The following is a 25,181-nucleotide window of genomic DNA, read 5'->3' as shown; positions in this document are numbered from 1 at the left end:
ACCTAAGAATATGTTTTGGTCCCCATTTTCTTTTAATCCTCTTTATCATTCTCTATAGTTTGCACGTTAGCATCAATTTGTTCTACTCCTACACATATATAACCATACCCCAGTGTTTTCACAGATTACGTCCCGTAAGAAAAGGTTTGCTTATTTAATTTCTGCATACACGGTTTAAATGCTTTCGAACAACGGTTTAGCTGCTTTGGAATTTTTGGCAGGAGGGAGGAGGGTGTCAGCCCCTCCGAAAAAGTTAGAAAGTGGGATAAATTAGCGAAAACTTGGTCCACTTCGCATTACATATGCTTATTTTTATCCCTACTTTGTTTTCAAGATCATAATCCTTAAAACCGATTCTATAGTATTATGAAGATAACCTATTTTTAACGATCATATTCTCAGTTTAAATAAAAAAAATAGATGACACATCTAGAATAGCTTTTATCCCTTCTGAGTATAAAGGAAAAAATTCGTGAGGGGAAACCCCTGTTCACAATGATAAAAATTTCCCAATCCTCAACTTTTTTGTAATTAGCTTTTGGTTGAAAAATTTATGATACCACTTTAAATATACAATATTATATAACAGGATATCTTAAATAAACTTTCTTGAATTCCTGAGAAAAAAAATTTAAAACAAAATTGATAAAGTCATATATCCCTTTGCCCTCTTCCTATTTACTTATGTTTTTGCTCTTAGATTAAAATCTAAAGAAAAATTCATTATAAACAATACGAATATTTTAAATAGAATAATGTCATCAGAATTGTATATTTTTTTTAAATAAAAAAAACATAAAATAATAAGTTTTACATATAAAAAATATTATTTAAAAAAATGAATCCAAAAATTCTCCATGATTCAAGGAGGATAATATATTTTAAAATAATATTATAAATAATTTAAAAGATTATTTATTTTAATATCTATTAAATCAGTAATCTAATTTAGTTACATTTCCTGAGCCCTAAATTATAAATACGATTTTTAATTACGATATATAAACAATCAATTTTTATAAAAAAATTTTTTTAAAAAAATATCAGAAACCATGAGTTGTTTAAAAAATACTTGTAATATTAAAGCAATTTTAAAAAAAGCCATATCAACTTTACCGTTATAAAAAAATAATAAAACTTAATAATATGCAATATAAAGATGGTTAAAAATCACAAATGAACGAATAATCAGTGTTGGCCTGGAAATTATTGTCGACGTTATTACTCTTAGATATTTCATGTAGGTCAGATTCCGGAGTAAGAGTGATATTTTTGTCTTTGTATTTGGCCTTCCTAATGATTCCTAGTTTAATTTGGGCGTCTTCAAGCTCCCTCTCCTTCCTCAAGATTTCTTGTTGAGCTTCCATCTCCTATTTTTTTTTACACTGTGAAGGAAGAATTTTATAAATAAAATATTGTAGAATCAGAATATTTAAATACATTTTTAAATGTTATTGTAATCTGGATAGTGAAGATAAATACAATTCTGATTTTTAGCATTATTCGTAGATTTAATTTAAGTTTGGCTAAATTTTAAAATTTTATTTAGTATATAATTATTTTAAACTTTACGAAAATCATTATAAATATATATAATTTATAAAATGATATACTTTAAGTTTGAAACGTTATTCACCCAACCTTTACCAATTAAAATATCGCTCGAAGCCAAGTAGCCTAATTATTTTTATAAGCATCTAGAGCCTCAACATAAAGCTAGTACATTTTTTAAGATAAGAACGTGGCTAAGCTGTTTTGGGGTTGAGTAGAATTAGGTGATTTAACAATACTAATGTTATAACATATTTTAAACATTCAAAATATTTTAAATGTCAATTCGATAAAAGAAAAGTTTCATATCATTTTATACGTATTGAAATCATGATAACGTTGTCTAAAGGTAATTAATTATGTTATTAAGTGGGGGGGGGGGGGTGATGATGCAAAAAAATGTTAATCAAATAACTTTCTAACCTTCCAATTTAATGACTTTAAAATTTGTGTGAAGATATATTTTGAAATTAATAACTTAAGTTCATTATTTGGAAAATGTTATAACATATTTTAAACATTCAAAATATTTTAAATGTCAATTCGATAAAAGAAAAGTTTCATATCATTTTATACGTATTGAAATCATGATAACGTTGTCTAAAGGTAATTAATTATGTTATTAAGTGGGAGGGGGGGGGTGATGATGCAAAAAAATGTTAATCAAATAACTTTCTAACCTTCCAATTTAATGACTTTAAAATTTGTGTGAAGATATATTTTGAAATTAATAACTTAAGTTCATTATTTGGAAAATTTTAGTGGTTTATATTTTGCCGAAGAGTTTCCTTTTACAATAGCATTCTTATTTTATATTTTAGCCAAATACATTTCAAAAAAATTTCTTCATATATTCCTCAGAGGCTTCATCAAAAAATATGTTAGTTAATATCTTGAGGGCTATGCAATGACAGATTTTACAATAGATAACGATGTCACATGGTTATAAAGAGGCTATTGGTAAAACAAACCAAGCCAGGAAAATATTACCTAAGTGTCAAATTTTCACCAATTATTTAATTTTATGTGCAGTGGCGTAGCTAGGAATTTTTCTTAGAGAGGGTCCATACATATAAGAGCCTGGAGGCTTCTCCCCCAGACCCCTTTAATAGGCATTCGGCCTTTTGCCCGGCCTTCGGCCGGATTTATCTTACAAATCATAACCATATCTTCTATAATATATAATAAATATATTTTTTAAATGCATTTATAATGTTATTATAATTTAGTCGATTATTCTCGATGACTTTATAATAATACCCTCCAGAATAATTTCAATAGTAATATAATATCCTTCCACAAACACCAGAAAAATATAAATATTCATATAATTTAAAAAATTTTGCTCTGGGAGGGGTCCAAACCCGAAAACCACCCCCGTAGCTACGCCACTGCCTATGTGCCATCTATGAACAAAATTTTTCGGCTTGCATAATATTTCTCTGGATGAAATATTGAGTCAGCAATCGGCTCAAATTGAGTCGTTTAACAACACTAGTTTTCTTTTCTCAATAGATATTTTGTAATAACAAAATCTTTCTTTCTTTCTTTCTTTCTTTCTTTCTTTCTTTCTTTCTTTCTTTCTTTCTTTCTTTCTTTCTTTCTTTCTTTCTTTCTTTCTTTCTTTCTTTCTTTCTTTCTTTCTTTCTTTCTTTCTTTCTTTCTTTCTTTCTTTCTTTCTTTCTTTCTTTCTTTCTTTCTTTCTTTCTTTCTTTTTTTCTTTCTTTCTTTCTTTCTTTCCATAAATTCAAATAGATACTTTATAGAAAAAAAAAATGTAAATTTTAAAATATTTTTTATTTTCTAGAATTATGTTTTAGACATAATTTTATTTTAAAATAAATTTTAATATCAAATGGGAAATTCGGATTTCAATACAAAAGTAAAATTTTTAATTTTTTATAGGGCTAGGACTGGGTACCAATAATAAAAACTCAATATTAACAAAATATTGTATTGGTATTGTATCTAAAATTTTCAGAGCTAGATGAGGTGGTCAGAATTTCTAGATAATCTCTAGCAATTTTTGATAATAATGGATATCTAATTTTATTTAATTTTCACCAATCTAGCGTAAAATAAATTTTTATTTTGACATAACGTTTTGCTATTAGAAAAAAAATAGTTATTTACTTATTATATTTTCATTTAAATTTACGTGCAATATTTTTTGAATAAAGAAATTAATTTTTAGTAAACATAAGCCCCCCCCCCCTAAAAAACATCTCCTGCTTACCTGCCCATGTTTAAATGTTTTATCTTGATACGTGGTTCCCTCTAATTGCTGTCATAAGGGTATTTTAGGATTATTATAATAGATAAATTGAGCACATAAATCGTCAAGAATGACGGGGAATAAGAATATTTTTCTTTATTCTATATTGGATGATTTATAAATTTTACCTTTATTTGTTGATGAATGAAATCAAAAATTTTCCTATCTTATAAAGTTCTGGCAAGAATATATTTTTTATATTATAAATTACCAATACAAATGAATAAAAATTTAGTTTTTTTTTAATGTGCACATAAATTAAAATTACTAACCATATACTTCATAAACATGTTTTATAAAAGATAATGCAATTATTTAGAATAACCCCTCATCAAACAAATATAAATTTCTGAATCACATCTCATAAGATAAGAAAATTTCTGATTCAATCATCAAATAAATTAAAATTTATTATTCATCTATTATATAAAGAATAAAATTCTGATTCCCGTTATTCTTGACAAGCTATAGCTAATAACTTATATTTTTGATAATGGGTTCTTAAAAACATCCCTAAAATTTATGCAAATTTAAGGCAAGGTCACAACAGGCACTAATTTTTGTTATTTAGCCTAAAATACAATGGTTTTCTTTATTTCCTTGTGTCCAACAATTTCTTGAATTAAGGGATTATCAGAAAATGATTTAAATAAGGCATATCAACCTGTGTTTTGCTCATTCCTTTAAGTTCAAATAAAGTCAAATGGGAAATGAAATAATTCAGTTATTGAAATTACGGTGGGCTTTGATTTAGTTCATCAGGCTCCAGCCCCAGGTCAGCAGTAAAAATAATTTGCAGGCCCATTCCATATTTAATAAAAAAAAATCCAAACCCAAGCCCATCATAAGTTTCAAAAATTTTGCTCAAGCCTATATCCAAAAATTTATTTTATTGCTTTAAATGAAAATAAACAATATTTAAGTGTATTTAAGCCATCACTTTGTCTGCAATACTGAAATTTATTATCATTAGAAGAAAAAAAAAAGGCAAAATATATTATTAAGTTAATCGCAGTTTAATAGGCTAAATTTTAATCAAAATTTTTTAGGCTTTTTATCAAAACCCAGTCCTGCACATTTAGTAAATATATTATTTCCCCTGTATAGACTTCACATGGCTTTCTTTATTTCCTTGCGTCCAACAATTTCTTGAATTCGGCAATTATCAGAAATTTTTAAAAAAAATAAAATATTCGAAGTCACCCTCGTTCTTACGTGTCTTATTTCGTTTTAATTTGTCTAAAATAATCGTTTCTTCTTTTTTTGTAATTTAATTTTTTTATATTAGTTTAGCATTTGTTTTTTTTTTGAAATATTTAGATTCAATAAACAAATTTTCTTCCATAATTTCGTCATAACTCATGCTTTCATCTGGCACACTTAAACCTTGAAACTCGGACCTTGTTAAGTACATTTTTGTTTTTTAATATACCTATCTAATCGAATGAAAAATATAATTAGAAATACTGAGACTCCCTTCCCTCGCCCCCCCCCCCCCATTCATCATTTCCTTTACTATCTAATGTAATAAATATTGCTGAGCAATTAAGAACGTATTGTTTCATGAGAAAAATTATGGCTCGTATATTTACTATATTTCATTCTTTGTTATCATCAAATAACAGCTGGATTTTGCCAAAGTGAAGTTTGTGGGGTGGCTCACTTATCTTCTGTGATATATTTATTTTTAGTAACTGTGCTATTCATATCAGAATTTGAAGCTTAATATTAAAAATGTTGATAATCATATAAAATATAAGCAAATCAGATATTTCTATATAAGATTATTTTAAAAACTTTTGATTTTAAAAAAAATGGGAAAAATAAGGATTTTAAATGTATTCATTCACTTTCATCTCGATAATCCAAAAGTTGATAAAATGTTATTCTTTAAAAGAGTAACCATTTTGGAACATATAAATATACGGTGCATATAGTGAAAAGAAAGGTTAATGATGCTTGGTACCTTAAGGTACCATCTATCAAATTTGAATTTTGTTCATTTTCATTTGGATAGGCACTACCAAATATATTTATAATATATATTTGAAAAATCGTGATTTTTGGAAAGCCTCTATGGCCTAGTAGGCAAGAGCTTGGTTTACTTATCCCATGGTCCCGGGTTCGAATCCCGGGAATGATTATGTTTTTTTTCTTATTCTAACTTGGTGGTTCCATCCTTGGGGGGATAATATATAAGAGGCCGGACTCGACCACGTGATTCCGTATTAATATATTAAAAAATAAGGATCTTATTACATTTTAATGAATTTTGGTCGGTATTTAGCAAATTAGGTTGGTATTTAGAATATTTCCATACATTCACTTGGTAGTAAGCATCATTAACCAAAAGAAAAGGTATACCAGTACATTTTAAAAGAGATATATGAAACAACTTTTTTTTTAAATTGTATAAATACGAAGTTTAAAGAAATTTGTCAAAATTATCTTATTTATAAATACATAATACCATTATATTAAGACCGTCATTTCGAAGGATTTAAAATTTTTTTAAAATGATTTTGTTTCATCGATAAAATCAATACACTCCAGAACCCTTAAATTGCATATTCATATAATACATATCAGAGGACTGTATTCCCCGGCTCGTTTTGGCTCGTTAAAAATATACCATATATAATCTATATCATTTCTCAATGTCAACTATTGTTTTTAACTCTTCTAGATGGCTATCTATTTCTATAACAACCGTTTTTTAAATCATTGTGTTTGATCTGAACTTAATTATTAGAACATATCAAGAATAACTTATTTAATATCTCTATATTATTTATAGATTTAGTATTTTAGTTTAAACATGTCTTAAAATATACCTAATTAAAGACATTGTAACATTTTTTTTCAAATAGTATTATTCAAAATATCAACAATTTAAAAATATATAAAAAAATGTCCGAGCCGCCAAAAAATCTAACGGAATGGTCATTTCGACCCTCTAATATTATATAAAATATGGAATAAAATTATATTTTTTATTCATAATTTTAATTATAATAAGAAAAGAAAAATAACTCATCTATAGAAGCAAACGAAAATATTCGGCGACAATGATCTATAATTTCTTTTATCTCTAAATAAACACAGCTTTAGTCAAATCAAGATTTAATGTCATTTTCCAATTTTTTATATGCTGTTTATGTTTATTAACTAATTAATAGGAAGTAGTTTTTCCAAATTAACAATGTACAATTTTGTTTACAAAGCACTAGAGAATGAATATAATATAATATTGTAAATATCGCACTACAACACCATTTATAAATAGTTATACATATTTTTTATTTCTGATACATGTTTTATTATACAATGAATGTCTTTAAAAGTTTCTTAATTAATTAATAAAAAATAAATTTATTTTTATGAAATAAATTTTTTTTTATTTCTTCTATTTTAATGATATTATTAGGAAAAAAATACAACAAAATCATTAAATAAAATTAACAAAATTAAAAATCCAAAAATATAATTTTTTAAATTTAAATTTATCCTATGAAAAGATCAAAAGGTCTGCCCTACTAGACCCAGTGTTGATAAATTCAACTCACTCAAATCCGTAAGTTTTTTTTATATTTATAATACTTTATGTGGGATTCATTAATCTAAAAAGTAAAAGACAGCTGATTACATATATTTTAAAAATGTTATATAGCTGTGTCGAATCAGCCGCTAGCCATTAATTCCGCACTGATCGAGTAAATCGCGCTAGCTAAAGTGTAGCGTAACCCGTTCATGTTTAAATTAAAAAATAATTCGTTTAATTTTCATGGATGACCTTTTTAATTTCTCCATTGGGGTAAAAGTATTTTCATAACGTGGCTAAACATTAAATTTTTACTTGAAATTATTTTTTCTTACCTTTTTTAGGTTTTAAATTACATAGCCAATAATTTTTCGTGCGATGCTTTTATATTACTAATATTGATTTTCCCGTTATTCATTGCCTTTTAAGGATTATTTTTGGTCAAGACAGTATTCAAAAAAATGTTCTCAATATTTTTGCATATAATTTACTATCTCAAATTTTTCGTAAAACATGTCATGTTTGAAAAGCTAGAAATTCAAAGTAATATATATAAGGTAAAAGGTTTAAATTAAGTTAGCCTTGATTTGTGACCACCATTAATCCAATCCGACATCTATATTCAGTGCGATTATGAAATAAATAATTTATATTATATCTTACACTTTTTTAAAATGCATTTATAAAAATATTGTTTTTATTTAGAAAAGATGGAAGGTTTTAAAGATTTAAGTATTCTGGCAAATACTTGTGGAAGTTTATATAACAGTTCCTATATGTCAGATGTTAGATTCGAGGTTATATTAAAGTTTATTTTTCTTTCCTGCATATTATTCGTCTAAGGTTGAAAAGAACATATTATATGCTCATAAAAATATTCTATCTTATACAAGTGAAATGTTTTATACTATGTTTTTTGGGAGTGTAGAGTTCAAGGACAATTGTGTATGCGTTGACGATCTGACATACAAAGCTTTTGAAATTATCTTGAAGTAATTTTTAATATAAATATGACTTTAATCATAATTAAATATTTTACCCATCTTCCCAAGGAATATTTATACGGGTGAAATAGATTTCAAAGATATGGATACAGATATACTTTTGGAAATTTTATATGGAGCAAAAAAGTATATGCTACAGGACTTAATGTCAAAATGTGTCGAAGAAGTGAATAGTAAAACAGATAAACGTTGTAGAGCCTTGAAATTATATTTAGCGTCATCAATTCACCCAGAAATAGATATTGAAAATTGTTTCGAGGTAATTATTAAGTTATATCTGTTGAAATTATTATTAATAATTTTTAGCGTCTTAAATTAAGTTATAGGTTCGTTCTATTTGATTCAAATGAATTCCTAATCTCCCCTCTGGATATGATACAAAAATATATCGCATTTTTAAATGATAAAAAATGCGCACCAAGGCAAATTATTTTCGAATTTCTTTTAAAATGGGCGACAAATGAATGTATTAAAAGCCAAATTCCTGATAATTCAAGCAATATAATTTCTAAATTATCGGAGAACAAATTCGATGTTATTTCAGATTATATTTTATACTTCAATGGCTTAGATATTGCACAAATCGTTCGTGAACGCAAACTTTTTGATTATTCTGAAATAATAGATATTTTAATTAAAAGTACGTCTTTTTCAGACATTGATTACAGATCTATACATAATTATGTAACTTATTACACTGCTAAAAAGGAGTCAAATTTTAAATTCAATCAGTTCAATCCTCAGATTTATATAATCGGAATCGTTTGTAGAAGGATAATGCAAGTTTACAGGTGTGCGGGTATTATTGAAATAAAGATATGATCTTCTGAAAATATTTAGAAATTTTAAGCCATTATTTTTGATCGACAGTTTAGACTTTGTATGGGGAAGGGCGGCAAAATGATTTTCAGGGTAGAGAATTCCTACCAAGATATATGAGCCGAATATTCCTCAATTTTTTTTAAGGTTTAGAGATAGGCTAGCTTATGTCTATTTCCCGCGTTAGGCGGGCTTGGGCAGACTTTGAAATAAAAATTAATACATAGTTTAAATTTTTTAGCTTTTTGTAACAATTTTTTTTGAAAAAAATTGTGAAATTGTGAATTTCATTTATTTAGTGGATTATAAGAGAGAAAAATGTTTATTTTAATGTTCTCAAGATCTTAGATTTTACTAATACCTAGAGTATCTAAATTTAAATTGGCCTCCGTTTCACTATCATACTATTATATATGTCAACGAATGTATTTGATTATGTATTATTATGTTAATCCTTAAGCAAAGAATATAATATCATGAAATTACAGATACATAATAATAATTAATAATTCCTGATAAAGCTCTCAACGCTCCAACGTCGATCACAACACTTACCTTAAAAGGGTAGGTCTTAAATCTTGTTCTAAGTTAAAAATTAGCGCAGACCAAAAAGCCTGACCCCACAAAAGGTATTGAGACTTTGTTAGTAAAACTTGAGCAAAATTTTTTTTTACGGGCCCAAGCCTGAATTTCTCACATTATCTTCATAAAATTAAAAATATTTACAGGAAATAAAATTTACAGGCCAGAACGAAAAATAATTTTTTAAAATTTCCATTGGTGGAATTCTCATCAACACTATAAAATAAAACACGAGTTTTTAAATGGAGAACAAAAATATAACATATGATATAAAAAAAATGTTTTATATTAGGCGCGAAACCTATATCTAAATTTCTATTAATGGAGTCTCCTCAACCCTGAATAAGAAAAAATAGTTTGTGTTAGGCGCGAATTCTATTGGTGGAGTCTCATCAACACTATAAAATAAAACACGAGTTTTTAAATGGAGAACAAAAATATAACATATGATATAAAAAAAAAATGTTTTATATTAGGCGCGAAGCCTATATCTAAATTTCTATTGGTGGAATCTCATTAACATTATAAAGATAAAACATGAGTTTTTAAATGGAGAACAAAAAAAAATAACATATGATAAAAAAAAAATGGTTTGTGTTAGGCACGAAGCCTATACACAATGATGCCTTAAACATCATAAATGTATTGATAAGGGTCAATACAGACCCCATCCGTCCTTATCAAGGGGAGTGCTAACCGTCTCTCCTTTTTATTCAACACGATCCTTGAATTACCATTAAGTTATTTATATATAGTATAACGATTTATGTTTACGCTTAATAAGAGTCGTTTGTTATATAAAATGATAAAATAAATTGCATAATTTCGGTATAATATGGCAAGATTAATTTAGTAATAGAGTTATTCGTTTGTTTTAACTTTAAAAATTTTTTATATAATGAGATTATTTTATTAAAATAATTGAGAATTAAAATTTAACGTATAACAAGTATTTAACGCCATCTATATTAATTATTTATCTTTTTTTATAACTTTTTTAGGTTGTAAAAAAAGATATTATAAGTAGTAGATAGATTTGGTATGAGAAGAGGAATAACGATAAAAATAATTAATTTAAAATAAAATTATACAATCGATTATTAATATAGATCAAGTTTATCATAATATATAAAATAATTAAGGTAGTACGAGTTTAAATTTATATATATTCTATTACTGTATTTTTCAAGGGGGTACATTATTCTATAAACAAACCCAAATCAGTATTAAAGTAATTAAAATAATTTATCCCTTGATAAAGTCGATAATTATAATAATGGTTTTTGAATCTTCTGGTGTATATTATTTTATAAAATAGTAAGATTTAGTTAAGAGAATCTTCTAAAATTTAATGTATATATATATTAATAAAATATCGTTCTCTGCCTAACCCTCCTTCACTCGTTATGTATTCCGATTTCGACTACATCATTCAATAAAAAGTACTGGGTGCGGTTTTATTTAAATTATTTTTTTTTGATTTTAAATGAATAAATCAAAGATTTCATTACAAGATTATTTAAAAAATTTTAGTTATAATTCTAAAACAAATACGACTAATAATGACTTCATATTCGTTCTAAATGACCTAATTATTATATATTGCAAAGTAAATAAAACTATTATCATAACTCACACTCAATTTTGGGAAAGTTTTAAAGTTGGTAAATTACAAAAGGACATATATTCACATTATCATATCCTAAAATTATTACCATCACCATCTAATGATATTCATACTATAACTCTAAATGTAAAAAATCGAGAAAGTAGTTCTATTCAAGTATTATTATGGGGTAATGAAAATGTATTTTACACAAATATACCCTTTATCCAAGAAATTCGAGATTTTTATTTAAGACAAGATGATCAAGCTTATATAAGTGAAAGAGCATGTGAATTAAAGCCTATTGGGGATGTACATAAAGATACTTTAAATTATACTTTAAAAAATATATTCTCAAATGATGAAAATAAGCAATACATTGTAAAATGTGATTGGCTAAACTTTTATAACCATAGTTTTGTATGTAAACTAACTAAGCAAAATATATTTTGCATTTATTCATTAAATTACCCAAATTTTCCCATATATTTTTGCAATATAATGAACATCAATTTTGTTGATAATATTGGGGATCCTAATAATTCAATATCTGAAACTAGCACTCATATATCTAGCCTAAAAATATCTGAAGCATTAGGTGAAACTTATATAGATTTTGTAGTAGGCCCTGATTTAATTACCACAGATGTTGAAAACAATTCTTCTTATACTTTATTGTTTATGAAAGCTGATGGAACAATTCTAAGTCTATATTTATACCTTCCATATGCATATGCAGGGCTTGATAGTTTTGGCAATACTTTTACAAAGAAAAATGTTTCCAATATTTTTTACTCACATTTTTATAATCTCGATATAACTCCTACAGGAAAAGAAATAGATGACATAAATTTGGAGTATCACTCCATGATTTATCTACCTTCAATATCCCCAAATATATTAGTCCTATGTCAATTAGATTTTGAGTTATCATCAAATGTGAATGGCAATATTCAAGATGAGAACTCATCTTATTCAGAAGACCATTACAATTGTATTTTCAAACACTGTGCATTAATACCCTCATTAAATAAGAATCATTCTAGGGACCCTCCTCTATCCGAGTCATTAATAACTTATCATGCTTACATTTTTGATACTGTTAAAACATTTATTCAACCATCGATAAAGCTTTTCCCATTTTGCCATAATAACAATTCTCATTCTAACATATCACCACTTTACGCCGTAGGCTATTTAGTCATTCAACCTAGTTGCGGCATATCCATGTTCCATTTTCCTTGGATTACCAAAATACAACAACTCAATAGCATGTTTAGCCTAAATTCTGGGAAATTATTTCAGGACAAAAATGCTGCCAGGGATGAAAGATTATATCTTATAGCCAAAGAAGTTTCTAAATCTTCTAGTCTGGAAATACTAATTGATTTTAAATCTAATTGTAAAAATGAACATAATTTCTTGAATGGATTTGATATAAATTTTGTTCCATTGGCAGGTAATTTTTCGAAGGATACAAAAAATACTATGGTTGAAATATATATTCTAGATTCCAATTCGTGCTTGAAACAACACACTTTCGATGCTGGAGAATACATGAATAAAGAGAATTCGACATTTTTGCAAAGTTTAGCCACCCATTTGGAAGATCAGAATGAACTTTCACTCATAGTTAAGGACCAGCTGATGAATACCGAACAATTCCAGAACCATACTATGTTATTCGGAAAGGGCAAAAATGGAAGATTAGATGTAACTAAATTGAACCAAGCTTTGGATGATTTGTTAGTCAAGAAAAAGGTTACTATCATTCATAATATAATATTTTAATATGTAATCTAATTTGATTATTTATTTCTAGATTTTTTCTTTAATCAATAATGAAAGTCACCATTTTGTTTTATTTCTATTCCAACTTATCGTCTATCTTTATCTTAGGTGGAACTCAACAAATTCATTTTTTTTTACATTTTCAACACTTATATAAACACTGGCATAGTAAGAACAAACCTCAATTTTAAATTGTATTTTTTTTAAAATTTGGATCATAAATTTAAATCTTTTATAAAATTTAATAACTTATTAGGTGCATAAAATATTTCACATAATTGATGTTTTTTCATACCCCCAAAATTTAAAAAAATATGCCTCCATACTTTGTGTGGTTTGTTATATTTAAAAGCTACAAAGTCTAAAATATATATTCCAGAGCTCTGTATGGACAGATCCAAGTCCAATGCTGCCAAGTGTAGAATATATATATTAAGGAATAAAAGTTATTAAGAGCTACACCACTTTAGAGTTTTGTTTCTAAGAACTAAAACAAAAAAAATAAGTGAGGCTATGGAAAAATCCAGGTCAAAATATTGTCCAACTTTGTGTGACAATTTTAAATTTTCTGGGAGGTTGCTATACCCGCACCAGTTATGCTGCTCGATAGTTAAAGCGCAGTCTGACCACAAAATTTAAAAATAAATATCCAGACCCACCCTGAAATTCTTGTAATTTGTTAGTTGCATTAAAAAAAATTTGGGGAATGATAAATCCCTGCTTATCGAAATAAAAATTAATTTAAATAATATTTGTGCATATATTTAAAAAAAGGACTTATATCACGTGATGGCTTCCCAGCAAACTAAGCGGGATGAGATATCGAAAGCGATGGAAGCGTTGCGAGCTAAACTGCTCAAGAGTCAGGAGAGATGGACATTTTTACAAGCAAAAATAGGGTCCTTTAAAGCTAGAGTCACAGTTGTTTTCCGAAAGATCGAATTCTTTGGCCCCTCCACTGATGATAAGGATACTGTTATCAACACGCACGAGATCAAAAGAACGCTCCAACAACTGTCCTACAAAATGAATTACCTGTTATTTCCTTTAGTCAATAAATTGCAGGACATGGACGTTAAGCTCGAAATGGCGAACCTGCAACTGGGATTGGCTTGCAACAAACAGGAAAAGGGAAACGAGAAAAAGGATACGACTAAAATGTCTAAAAATGTCGGATCCGCCTATTCCCCCCAAAACGTAGAAATATTTCGAGGAATGGTCGAGGAACAAAACGAACGTATCAATGCCCTCTTGAACAGAATGCGCAAATTGGGCACGTGACACGAGGTTATATCGTAAAAAAAAACCTACGCGTTACGTCTAAATTCAATCATTCTGGTTCCCGCGAAATAAGCCTTCGCGCTTCTTCTAAAGAATCGTAAATTAAATGATAATTAGAATATTTGCAAATTAAATTAATTTACACATATATATTTTTTTTATAAAAAAAAATAGAAATAGTCGAAGAAATTTTTTTTTTAATATTTAAACAATAAAAAATTCGTATACTGTAAAAAATAGAGAGTAATACAATTATAATAAATATTTTTATTTTATGACTGTTGTATCTGTCTATTTATAATTGACATTTTATTGACGTTTTTCAATATATATTTCGAGAAGAATATTATAAGTTGTTTTATATATGTTCTTTTGTTTTAAGAAAAAAAAATGGAGTTTATATGCATTCGAAGATGGGTCTTATAATTAAAATATACACGTGACCAATGACGTCATAAGATTTACTTTAGGCGTGACGTAGACATACAAGAAGAAAAAAAAATTTTTTTTAATCGGTATCTGACGATTTGGCGAACGACGATTTGCTATTCCTGCGTTTGTTCTTATTTTTCGAATTATTTTTATTGATGCCTGTCACGAAATCGTCGGCGAAATCGATTTTCGACAATTTTTTGAAGCTCATCACTTTCCTGGAGGACGATTTAAAGATCGTCTTTATTCTATCGTCTGCATCATTATCGGTCGGTTTTCGCGCTTCTTCATTCGAAGTTTTATTCCTTTTGGCCTGAGGTGCGTTTGTGAAACTTTTGATTCTTTTAGATCTATAATTTAAAAAACATGTTACTTTTATGAAGATGGTGACATATGTCATATGTTGCCATTCCATTTGCCAGAATTTTGATTTTAGGCTGGATGCAAACGGACACGATTTAACAGCTGATCGATTTTTTTTTTACAAAACTTGTTTTGATGAGATCAATTTTTTTCTTTCATTAATATTAATTTCAATAAAGAAGAATTGATCTCACCGTAAGGATAATCGCTCAGCTGTTAAATTGTGCCGGATTGGATCCCAATATGAAGTGAGGGACGCCATATATAACGGGATAAATAATCAGCCGATTTAACAATATTTTTTTTATTAGACAAATCACAGTCTTTTGTCGGCTTATCACCCAGATAAGTCAGATTTCATTAGATGATTAAGTTTTACTCCCTAATTTGAAAAATATAGATTTTATTTTCTTTATTGCAATTTTTTCTTCAAATATTAACATGATATTCGTTTAAAGGAATAGATTATCTTTAACCTACTTAACTCCATCTCCCTCCACCCCATATCACATATAAACTAATAGAATGAGTTATCTGAAGCAAACTATAAGAAAAAATCGAAGGGAAACGATATTCTGAAAAGAGTTAGAAAAAAGAGAGAATTTTACATTATTTTCTCCTCTTCTAAAATTTTGGATAAAAGAAAAACTTTCAAGGTTTTACGTTTTAACCGGGAGAAAAAAACTATTCTCAGCCCCAATGCAAGCGCTCACTGAGCGCACTTCTTAAGATAAGATCCTCACAATGCCCCTTCAAATTTAAACAATAATTTTTTTTTTTTTTACAATTATAATAATTTAAATAAAAATTTCGTAAATTTAAAAGCGAAAATTGATTCCAAATAAATGATTCATTTTTTAGCGCTTAAATGCAAAAATATTAAATTTAAAAAACATCGAATTTTTTTTTTTATTCAAAGCAAGAAATTTTGGAGCGATATTGTTTCACTACACTAATAGTTTTAAGACAAAACGCCGCCGTACCCAATTTCTTCCATTGGCGCATAGGCCTAATTTTACAATAATCACAATATTTTTTTTCTCACTTTTTCGTCATTCTGATTCTATCTGCTAAGGTTGCGTTGGTCTCCTGAGTGGCATCGTCATCTGCGAATCGGACATTTCGTGGTTACAAACAATAATTTCAGTAAGAAAATAAAAATATATAACAAATAATTAAATTAACTAATATATTTGCCTTACTATGGATAATAAAAAGAGGGGGGGGGGAGGGTGAGGGTGTATAACCAATTTTATGTGAAAAAATAATTTTCATTTTACTTTTGTAAAAGTTACAATGTATGATGAATATAACTGTCCTGTCCCAAATTATTTTTAATGAAAGTATAGGTGCATTAATTAATAAAGAGTGTTTAATAACAAGGGTGTGTAATATTTGCCTTAAATTAATTATGCATATAAACTGAGGATCATTAATATTATAGTGTATATTACATAACCATAGCAATCGGCTGTGGCGACATTTTGTAGTTTGCATGTCGACGTCTTATTTATCAATATATGAATGCACATTAATGTATATCATCTAATCATAGGCCTCAGCCTTTTTGATCAGGTCCAAGTGAAAAAGATTTTTTTAAAGCTCCCACCCCTTATTTAATATTAGGAATTCTCAAGTCCATTTCATAAAAAATTTTCTATGAGCCCCGTTATCCAAAAATTTAATTTATTATCAAAGAAAATAAACAATATTTAAGTGTTTAGACAATGATTTTTAATAATATAATAATAATAATACGAAAGTTACTATTATTAGAAGAATTGCAATATTTTTTTTTAGGTTAGCAACTGTTTTAAATAAGCTGAATTTAAATTAAAAAAATTTTTTAGGGCCAAGTCCAGCCTAAACCCTTATAAAAAAATATTCAAGCACGCTAGAAAATATAGTTAAAGGCCCAGACGGGGTATGGACCGGTCTGGGAAGGTCTCGGATGTAGGAGCATTTTTAGATGCATTTAATGAAATGAATCGACAATCTAGTAGTGTATATATATGTATCATTGACCTAAACTGAGGATTCATTCATCAAAATGCATTTTGAAACGTAGTTAAATACAAATTGGCTGGTGACCCGCCATTTTGGTCACCCATATAATTTTTCATTAATATTATATAAATGAAACTGAAAAAAAAAATTTCGACGTAAAATATGACAACCCAAAATGGCGTGCCACCATATGATTAGGTCTAGCCTAGGTAATATTTCATTGGGCTCATGAACAAAAAAAAATTTGGATAGAAATATAGAAAATCAAACAAAATTTATAATAGGGTCTTTATCAAAATGAGAACAATTTTTTTTTCTCAAAAAAGAAAATAGAAGAAATAATTTGTTGATGAAATATTGTTACCGTGTTTCGTTGTAGATAATGATTTAGGATTTTTAAGAATAAAATTTTCCAGGAAATTTGAGAGCGAGAAACTTCTGATCGGGTCCCCATGGTATGTAAGCTTTTTGCCGACCAGGAGTTGATTGGCATAGAGAGAGACGGTTGGATGGAAATGCTTTATCAGCTAACAACAACAAAAAATAATTATTATTTAATGGTCCTAAATTTCATTAAGGGGGGGGGGTTTAAAAGGATAAATCTTAGTGCAGCATGAGGAACTTAAATTTTTTTTAGTGATTTGTATATATAATAATGTTCAGATGGATCCAACGGGCAAAAAGATGCCTAAAATAAGACTCGTGTTGGGTCATGCCTCATCCGGGCGTTAACGCTATTTAAAAACGCGTAACCTATCTTTTTAACATTGAAAGTATCTTAAAAGCAATGTTAAAGAAGTGAACGATGCCTGTAGTTAAAGAATTAGCCGTTTTTAAAAATCGGCTCAAAACGAGCCGTTTAACAACACTACTAATGAGAAAGGATCGTCTTTAACATTTGTAAAAAAAAATAATTCATAATTTAGACGCGTATTATAATGCTCTCTAAAAACCTCTTCTATTTGCAACGTGCAAATATTATTTTTCTTTCCCGATGAATCAATTTTCCTCGTGTAAATAAATATATTCTTCTTCAGTAATAAAAAAAAGGCTAAAATATTATTTTAGAATTTTTATTCGTATCAATTACAATCGAGGTATAGTATATATTTAAAATACTCTCCTAGATATATTTATTTACCGGATAAAATTCGTAAAAATATTCGAAGTCCCCCGCGAATCTAGGATCCCTGGCGCCAAAGTCAAACTTTTTGATGCCCTTCTCTCCTCCAGGCACTACGATGGCCGCATCGTTAACGGGATCGGAATCGGGTGTTAGGCAGCGGCGAGAAGGGAAGAATATATCCTCGTGCGATATTGAGGCAGTTTGAGAGGACGAAAGCTTTTCGAGAGCTTCGTACAGGATAACCAGTGTACCACACGTAAAAGGCACCGGAGAGGAAAGACAAAGAGTTAAGAGTCTTTTGAAGAAACTCTGTAGTAAAAAAAAAAGATAAAAAATTCTTGTCACTTCTAAGCGCTAAATTGGCTAAATATGGTCCTATGTCTAGTTGGGTAAATAGCTAGATATTTTTTAAATCCGATTTTAAAAAGCTGAAAACCGAAGTTTTTAACCAAAAACCATCTTCCTTAGCCTCAGGATTTTCTTTATCAAAAAAAGATAGCTCAATCTCTTAGCGCCTCAAAGCTCAGCTAATTTTTTGTTATGACCTGAGCTTGTTGATTTAGCTGAATGATTACGCAACTAAAATATAAAGTCAAAAATTAGAATCCAGTATTAGTTAATAATATAAAATTGCCAGGAATTTCTAAAGCGTTTAAAAACAAAAAAAACATAATGACTTAAAACCTTTATCCTATTAAGATCCGTATCACGTTGGATAGCCTTGTAAAGGAGATTAAATAGCTTGTCCTGCTTGAAGGAAACCTTAAATTGAGGATCTAGCACTTTCCTGTAGAGGCATTTGTAATACCTGGCATTGAGGTCCTCGTTGGAAATTTGTGAGCTTTCATTTTCCTCCGAGAATATGACTTGGTACAAAAAAATGAGTATTTCTATACCTTATTTTTCAAAAAAATAGCGATAGCGTGAATCAATTAATTATAATCAAAATGGCGCATACAAACTATACTTTTTTAAAAAAATAGAGAATATGTAATGCTAAATCGGAGATGTAACGAAATTATGTATCGAGTCGATATTTATGGTATCATCCGATACTTTTTCAACCAGACGATAATTAACACGGGTAATATTGGTGTAATCCTCTCATAATAATAATATAAGCTCACTATTGTTAAACTCCATTTTGTTGGCTAGTTCGAAAAAGATGTGAATCTCTTGAACGATCTCTCCGTAAGAAAAATCGTTAGGATCTAGGTAAGGAAACGCTCTGTTTACTCCCAAAAATAAGGAATTCATCAATTTCGGCGGGTAATTTTTCTCCCCCCTTTTTAGCAATTCCTTGTTGTCGTATTATAATAGATTATAAAATAAAATATATATTTAAGCAAATTTGTCATTTTTTTTAAAAACTATAGAGGAAAGAGAGAAATAAAATTTGAACATCATTATATTATTGGTACAAGTATAGGTTAATAAAAGAGATGGATCGATTGGGTAAAATCAATATCATAAAATAATGGATTTATCGATTTGGATTTTTACCTTGAAAATGGCGAAAAACATTCTGACCATTTCCAATGCCAAGCTGGAATCCTTCACCTTATCGGCCATGATGAAGGAGGATCTGACGAATGTCACTATGCGTAAAATGGCACGTTCCCTAATCTTGCCTTGCGTATCTTCGCGAGATGATGCTTAAACGTATCCGTATTATTATAAAAAAATTAAATTCAAACATTAATGGTGGGTTACCAATCACAAATCATTAATTTATAATTTTTTGTTTTTTTTATCGTCTACACATTATATATCTTCACATCTATGATGTATAATAATACCTAGATTGACGATGCATTCATTAGCGTACATCAATGAAAAACAGCTGGAGACGCCATTTTGGATTACCCGTGTCATTATTTCAAAATTTTAAAAGAGGGGCCAATTTATTCCCATGTTTGACGCAAACTTTATTTAAAGAATTGCCCGATCATCGAGATGACAAGGAAGCAAGATAAGTTTTTAACACGAGAATAATTAACTAAAACGGGTTACCGAAATGGCGGCTCCAGCTGATTTGCATCGACGCTTTCAAATACATTATTATGGATGCATCGCCAGTCTAAATGTCATTGAAGATTGACCCGATTGGTTAATCATAAAAAAACCTACGCAGATTATTTTTTCAGGCTGTGCCCAAAACATCAAAAAAAATTAAAATTCGCAAACTTTAATGTGATTTTAATAAATAAGCTATTTTAAATATAAAAAGATTAAAACATGTCCAAAACATAATTATAATTTTCAAAAAATTTGCTAAAGTTTTAAAACTTTTTAAATTTTTTTAAAAAATAATTCAGGTCACAGTGTTAACTGATAAAATAATATAATATAGATATTTACCCATATTCCCAATAAAAAAAAATATCAATTTTTGACTTAAAAACTTTCAGTTATTTTGGGATATTTTTTTATTTATTTTAGAAATATATAAATCATATGAAACCTTATTTTCCAATTTATTAAATTTAATTTAATTTAAAAAAAAACGTTTATTGTTCCAGTTAGTGAGGAGTTTAGCGAAAACGAGCGTTTTTATTTCCTTGAGAACAGCCGGTTTCATGTTGGGATGTCTGGTCACGACCCTCCTAATGCATTGGGCAGCCAAGCCCCCGTTTTTGGTATCGGGGTCGGCCAATTTATCCACCAAACATCTGAGAAACGATAGCTCGCCCTCGGGGGAGTACTCCAATAATTGTGTGAGGGTTAACAGGGCGGCACTCTTACAGGCTTGGATTTGGTCTGAGGAGAAATTGGTGAGGAGTTTAAGCGAGAAAGATGAAAACACGTCGCGTTTCAAACAATGTTCGAAATAGAGGATCGACAGGAGGGATTCAAACGTTTCTTGGGTCAATTTAGTTGGAACGGTTTTTTTAACGAGTGATTTCTTTTTATTTTATATGGGGGAGTGTAGTGGGTAATTTTAAAAAAATTTAAACAGCAACGTAATTGTTGTATCCGTTGATACATGATTGACATTTATGGACTTTTTTCAATCGATTTAGAATAAGAGATAATATAACATTTCTATTTTCCTTGTTCTTTATAGATCATGTGACATTATTATTTAATAAATTGGTGAATAATCATGGTAGATAAAATGTGTAAAAGATGAGGGTTCATTTAAATCATTGATTTTTTTGATTAAAATCGGAAAAAGTTGGATTTTTATAAGAAATCAAAGCTTTAAAGGTGAAGGATTTATGAATAAATTTCTTTTTTATACCCTCTAACTTACGTGATACATTCATATTAAAGTAACGAAAACTAAAAGTAAATTTTAAACTTCTAATAAAAAAAAAAAAAATTTTATTACAATTAAGAAAGATAAGATATCTTACGATAAATTACAAAAAATGATTTGCACTTGGTACTAGTATTGTTAAAGGGCTCGTCCTGAGCCGATTTTTAAAAACCGGCTAACTCGATATTTTAAAAACCGGCTAACTCGATATTTTAAAAAACCGGCAAACTCAATATTTTAGTCAGGAAAATATTGCCTAAGCCTCGAGATTGCGCTGATAGATGCCCAAAACTTTGTTCCTTCTACAAACAAAATCTTCAGGCTCGCGTAATAGAATTCTAGGATGAAATATCAAGTCCGGGCTCAAAACGAGCTATTTAACAACGCTCTTGTTACAAGTGTAGTTATGGATAATCCGCAAAAACATGTTGGAAGATGATGAATGTTATTAGTACCTTTCTTTCTTGCTTTTTGGAAGAGAGAGAAATATATATTTAATCTTACTTACCATTTCAACTTAAAATGTAATATTTAAGATTTAAAAAAAATAATCATACTGATATTGTTTTAAAGGGCCCTAAGGAAAGTTATACAGAACACACTGACCTATAGTTTAACAAGTACAATGAAAAAACTTTTAAAGAAAACCTATAAAATATTGGCAAAAAGTAATTTAATATAAAAAATTTAAAAATATCAGCATCAAAAGATTTTTTTTAAAGATACTTAACTTCAACAACAAAATCCTTTAATGTCATTGGAAATTATTATTTTTTTCTTATAAAATTTCGATTTATTTAAACTGCTAAAATTTAATTTTATTATTATTAAAAAGGTATTTGTAGTAAAAATGTCAAGTGAATAAATACTCAAAAACAAAAATTATATTTCTGGGCTAAATATTATGTTAGGAGTTTTAATATGCTGGCTAAATGATTATTGGGGGAAAAAATTAATTTAGGTTTTATTTATTGATCTTGAAGATTGATATATTTTTTTTATAAATATGAAATCAATTGTTATTACTAACACCATTTGTTGGTTGAGCAATGATATTTCTAGTATAATAATCGTACAGGAATGGTAATTCAGGTTGCTGAACAAAAGTTCTAAGTTTTCTGTTTGGAGGTAAGAGTTCAGTTATGTATAATTCTCTCATCACTTCTATGACCATCAGGGAAATCCTTCTATTAGGTAGTTTAATCATATCTGGTTTTAATTTCAAAACAAAAAACTTTTATAAATAAGGAGAAAACAATAATAATATATTTAAAGATATATAAAGGCAAAAAAATTAAAATTAGTTTAAAATTTTGCAGTCGCCTATAGTTTTGGTTAATATAAATTATTTACTGGGGATATAAATAAATGTTATTTTTAAAATCCTAAATAACAAAATTTATAATTTTTCCTTCATCAAAAAATAATTTATGGGTCTCTTTGGCAAAAAATTGTTTTGGGCCCAATTAATTTCAAATTAAATTTAAAAAAAAACTAAGATATTCAAAGCCTGGCCCATTTTTTTTATATAAAAATTGACCAGCACAACCTGCGATCTTGAATGCATTATATAAAATTTCACTTCTTACTTTACTAGTGTACAAATCATAATATATATATATATATATTATCTAAAACAAAATGAAAGATGCGGATTTATGCATCTCATAAATATAATAAATTATTTTAAAAAGGATTTTTTTTTTACTATTCAACAATCTTAGGTATTTAAGACTATGTAAAGGTGAATTCTGAACCAATAAAACCAATGAGGATATTTTGTCAGAATACGTTCCCGAATTTGATAATTTAAATAAGTATCTGCTATCATGATCCCTCTTTTTATAGCCTACAAATTAATAAATAAAAAAAATTAAATAACAAATCCTTTGATATTATATATTTAATTTACTTATTTCATATTTATCGACATCCTTTTCATAATATTTCTCCGCCAAATCAAATAACTCTTCAATGAGAGATTTTTCCATTTCAGAAGGAACATTTTCCTGTTGTTTATCGTTTGGTATAATCTATTTTATTATAAAACTAATTATATTTATCAGGATAATAAAGTTTATAACCTGAATTTGATACCACTTTTGTTTCATTTGATTTTTTAAAAAAAATTGCAATAAGTTAATGGTTAACTTATTTTTAAGAAAAATAATAAATGAGTGACATGCAATTGTAATTTTCTAACATATTTAATTTTACTGCTTTTTTTTTCATATATCAATAATTAAAAGTAGCTAAAAATTAAAATATCTTAATACTCTTATTTTTTGGTTTAGGTAATTTTCATTGTTTCAATTCTAATTGTAAGTCTCTTTTCATTTCATCCTTTAAAAGTGTTACAATATCTGCGAATATCATATTTAGTCGAGAGAGTCGGCTATAAGGTCACTGCTGTTGCGAAGCTAGGGAAAAAGAACAGGGGAAAACCCCTTCGGAAATTTGTTCTCGTAAATATATCCCTCTTATTCAAACCCCATCCCATCTTCCCCAAAAAAGTATACAATATATTCCTATCAAGTAGAATTTGAAAGAAAATAAGTTCACAACTTTTTAAATATAGATAGTTCAAAAAATTTAGCAAAAAAGCATTTTCATTTAAAAAGTGAAACCACAGAATTATTTTTATAAATTTATTATATTTAAATGCCTTCAATTAGTTGATTTAAAGATCCCCGATAATATTTATATAAGAAAACCCACCTAATACTTCCTTCCCTAATAAAAAATTTGGCTAAGTCTATAGCTGCTTATGCTCATAATAGTAAATATGCTATATAACATTCTATCTCAGATTCAATTCACTGCAATAAAATATTTTCAGTTGATATCTTGCTGAAATATTGGATAAAATCTACTATCATAATGTACATGGTTATAATATAATGAGGATTGTACTTTTTTATGAATAAATTTTTTAATATTTTGATTTGAAATCATTTTTATTTTTGATTTTATATTTTCCATTTTTAAAAATTCTTTTCCACTATAAGCATTTCAACTATTTATTAACGCGTTAATAAAATGTCAAGAACCCATAAATATTTATGTTGATTAAATTTTAAAGTAAAATATTAATAAATATTTAAGTTGCGTTATAACAAAAAAATAAATTAAAGTTAGATTAAGGTTATTATAAAATCGATATTATTAACAAAATAAAAGAAAGTCTAACGATTCTGATATATGTATCTTAGAAAAGTATGAACTAAAAGTCAACAAAGAAAAAACCGAATATGTGGGAATATGTAGATATAAAATGGATAACCTTGATATAAATATTTCTGAAGACAATTAAAATTTGTAAATATTTAGGTTCAAATTCACAAAGCTATCGGACAATGGGAAAATAAATTTAAAAATAAGATTTATAAAGATAGATCAAAGGAGAATTCTACACAAATTAAAGAAGTAAATATTGAGTTCCACATAGCCTGGGTGAAGAAGGGGTAGTAGTCTTTTGACGATAAAATAGGGATATGGTAAATTATATAGGGGGTTATCAATTAAATTTTAAGACTAAATG

The 25,181-nt window shown here is 27.9% G+C and overlaps 2 protein-coding genes and 1 non-coding gene across 3 annotated transcripts; 1 reads left to right on the top strand and 2 right to left on the bottom strand.

Annotated features, from left to right (window-relative positions):
* Positions 1 to 10,351: 10,351 nt before the first annotated feature.
* On the bottom strand, positions 10,352 to 10,492 carry LOC135923066 (U6atac minor spliceosomal RNA). Its single transcript, XR_010571124.1, has one exon. It is a non-coding gene; the product is annotated as a U6atac minor spliceosomal RNA (small nuclear RNA).
* A 2,425-nt stretch (positions 10,493 to 12,917) lies between these two features.
* On the top strand, positions 12,918 to 14,469 carry LOC135922219 (uncharacterized). Its single transcript, XM_065456633.1, has 2 exons — positions 12,918 to 13,139; positions 13,944 to 14,469. The coding sequence occupies exons 1-2, from the start codon at positions 12,936 to 12,938 to the stop codon at positions 14,448 to 14,450; spliced, it is 711 nt and encodes a 236-aa protein (XP_065312705.1). The 5' UTR covers positions 12,918 to 12,935; the 3' UTR covers positions 14,451 to 14,469.
* A 489-nt stretch (positions 14,470 to 14,958) lies between these two features.
* Positions 14,959 to 23,751, bottom strand: LOC135930919 (CCAAT/enhancer-binding protein zeta-like). Its single transcript, XM_065467720.1, has 12 exons — positions 23,725 to 23,751; positions 23,553 to 23,673; positions 23,349 to 23,489; positions 22,671 to 22,849; positions 20,887 to 21,283; positions 19,882 to 20,033; positions 19,506 to 19,677; positions 19,063 to 19,274; positions 18,394 to 18,687; positions 17,617 to 17,779; positions 16,291 to 16,351; positions 14,959 to 15,232 (listed from the first exon to the last, which is right to left on the bottom strand). Exons 1-12 carry the CDS (start codon positions 23,749 to 23,751, stop codon positions 14,959 to 14,961), a joined length of 2,193 nt encoding a protein of 730 aa, XP_065323792.1.
* Between the last annotated feature and the right edge of the window lie 1,430 nt (positions 23,752 to 25,181).

This window comes from Gordionus sp. m RMFG-2023, chromosome 1 (genome assembly GCF_954871325.1).
Source record: "Gordionus sp. m RMFG-2023 chromosome 1, tfGorSpeb1-WG-v2, whole genome shotgun sequence".
Lineage (NCBI taxonomy): Eukaryota > Metazoa > Nematomorpha > Gordioida > Chordodea > Parachordodidae > Gordionus > Gordionus sp. m RMFG-2023.
The sequence above is the reverse complement of the archived record's forward strand: the minus strand, read 5'-3'. Positions and strand labels throughout refer to the sequence as shown.

Excerpts from the sequence above, each read along its gene's own strand:
- LOC135922219 (XM_065456633.1), top strand. The coding sequence starts at position 12,936 with ATGAATAAAGAGAATTCGACATTTTTGCAAAGTTTAGCCACCCATTTG. Across the intron at positions 13,140-13,943 it reads ATTTGTTAGTCAAGAAAAAG|GACTTATATCACGTGATGGC; the intron begins GTTACTATCATT and ends ATTTAAAAAAAG.
- LOC135930919 (XM_065467720.1), bottom strand. The coding sequence starts at position 23,751 with ATGAAACAAAAGTGGTATCAAATTCAG. Across the intron at positions 20,034-20,886 it reads CACTAACTGGAACAATAAAC|CATCATCTCGCGAAGATACG; the intron begins GTTTTTTTTTAA and ends GATACGTTTAAG. Across the intron at positions 19,275-19,505 it reads CAAAATGGAGTTTAACAATA|GTATAGAAATACTCATTTTT; the intron begins GTGAGCTTATAT and ends TTGAAAAATAAG.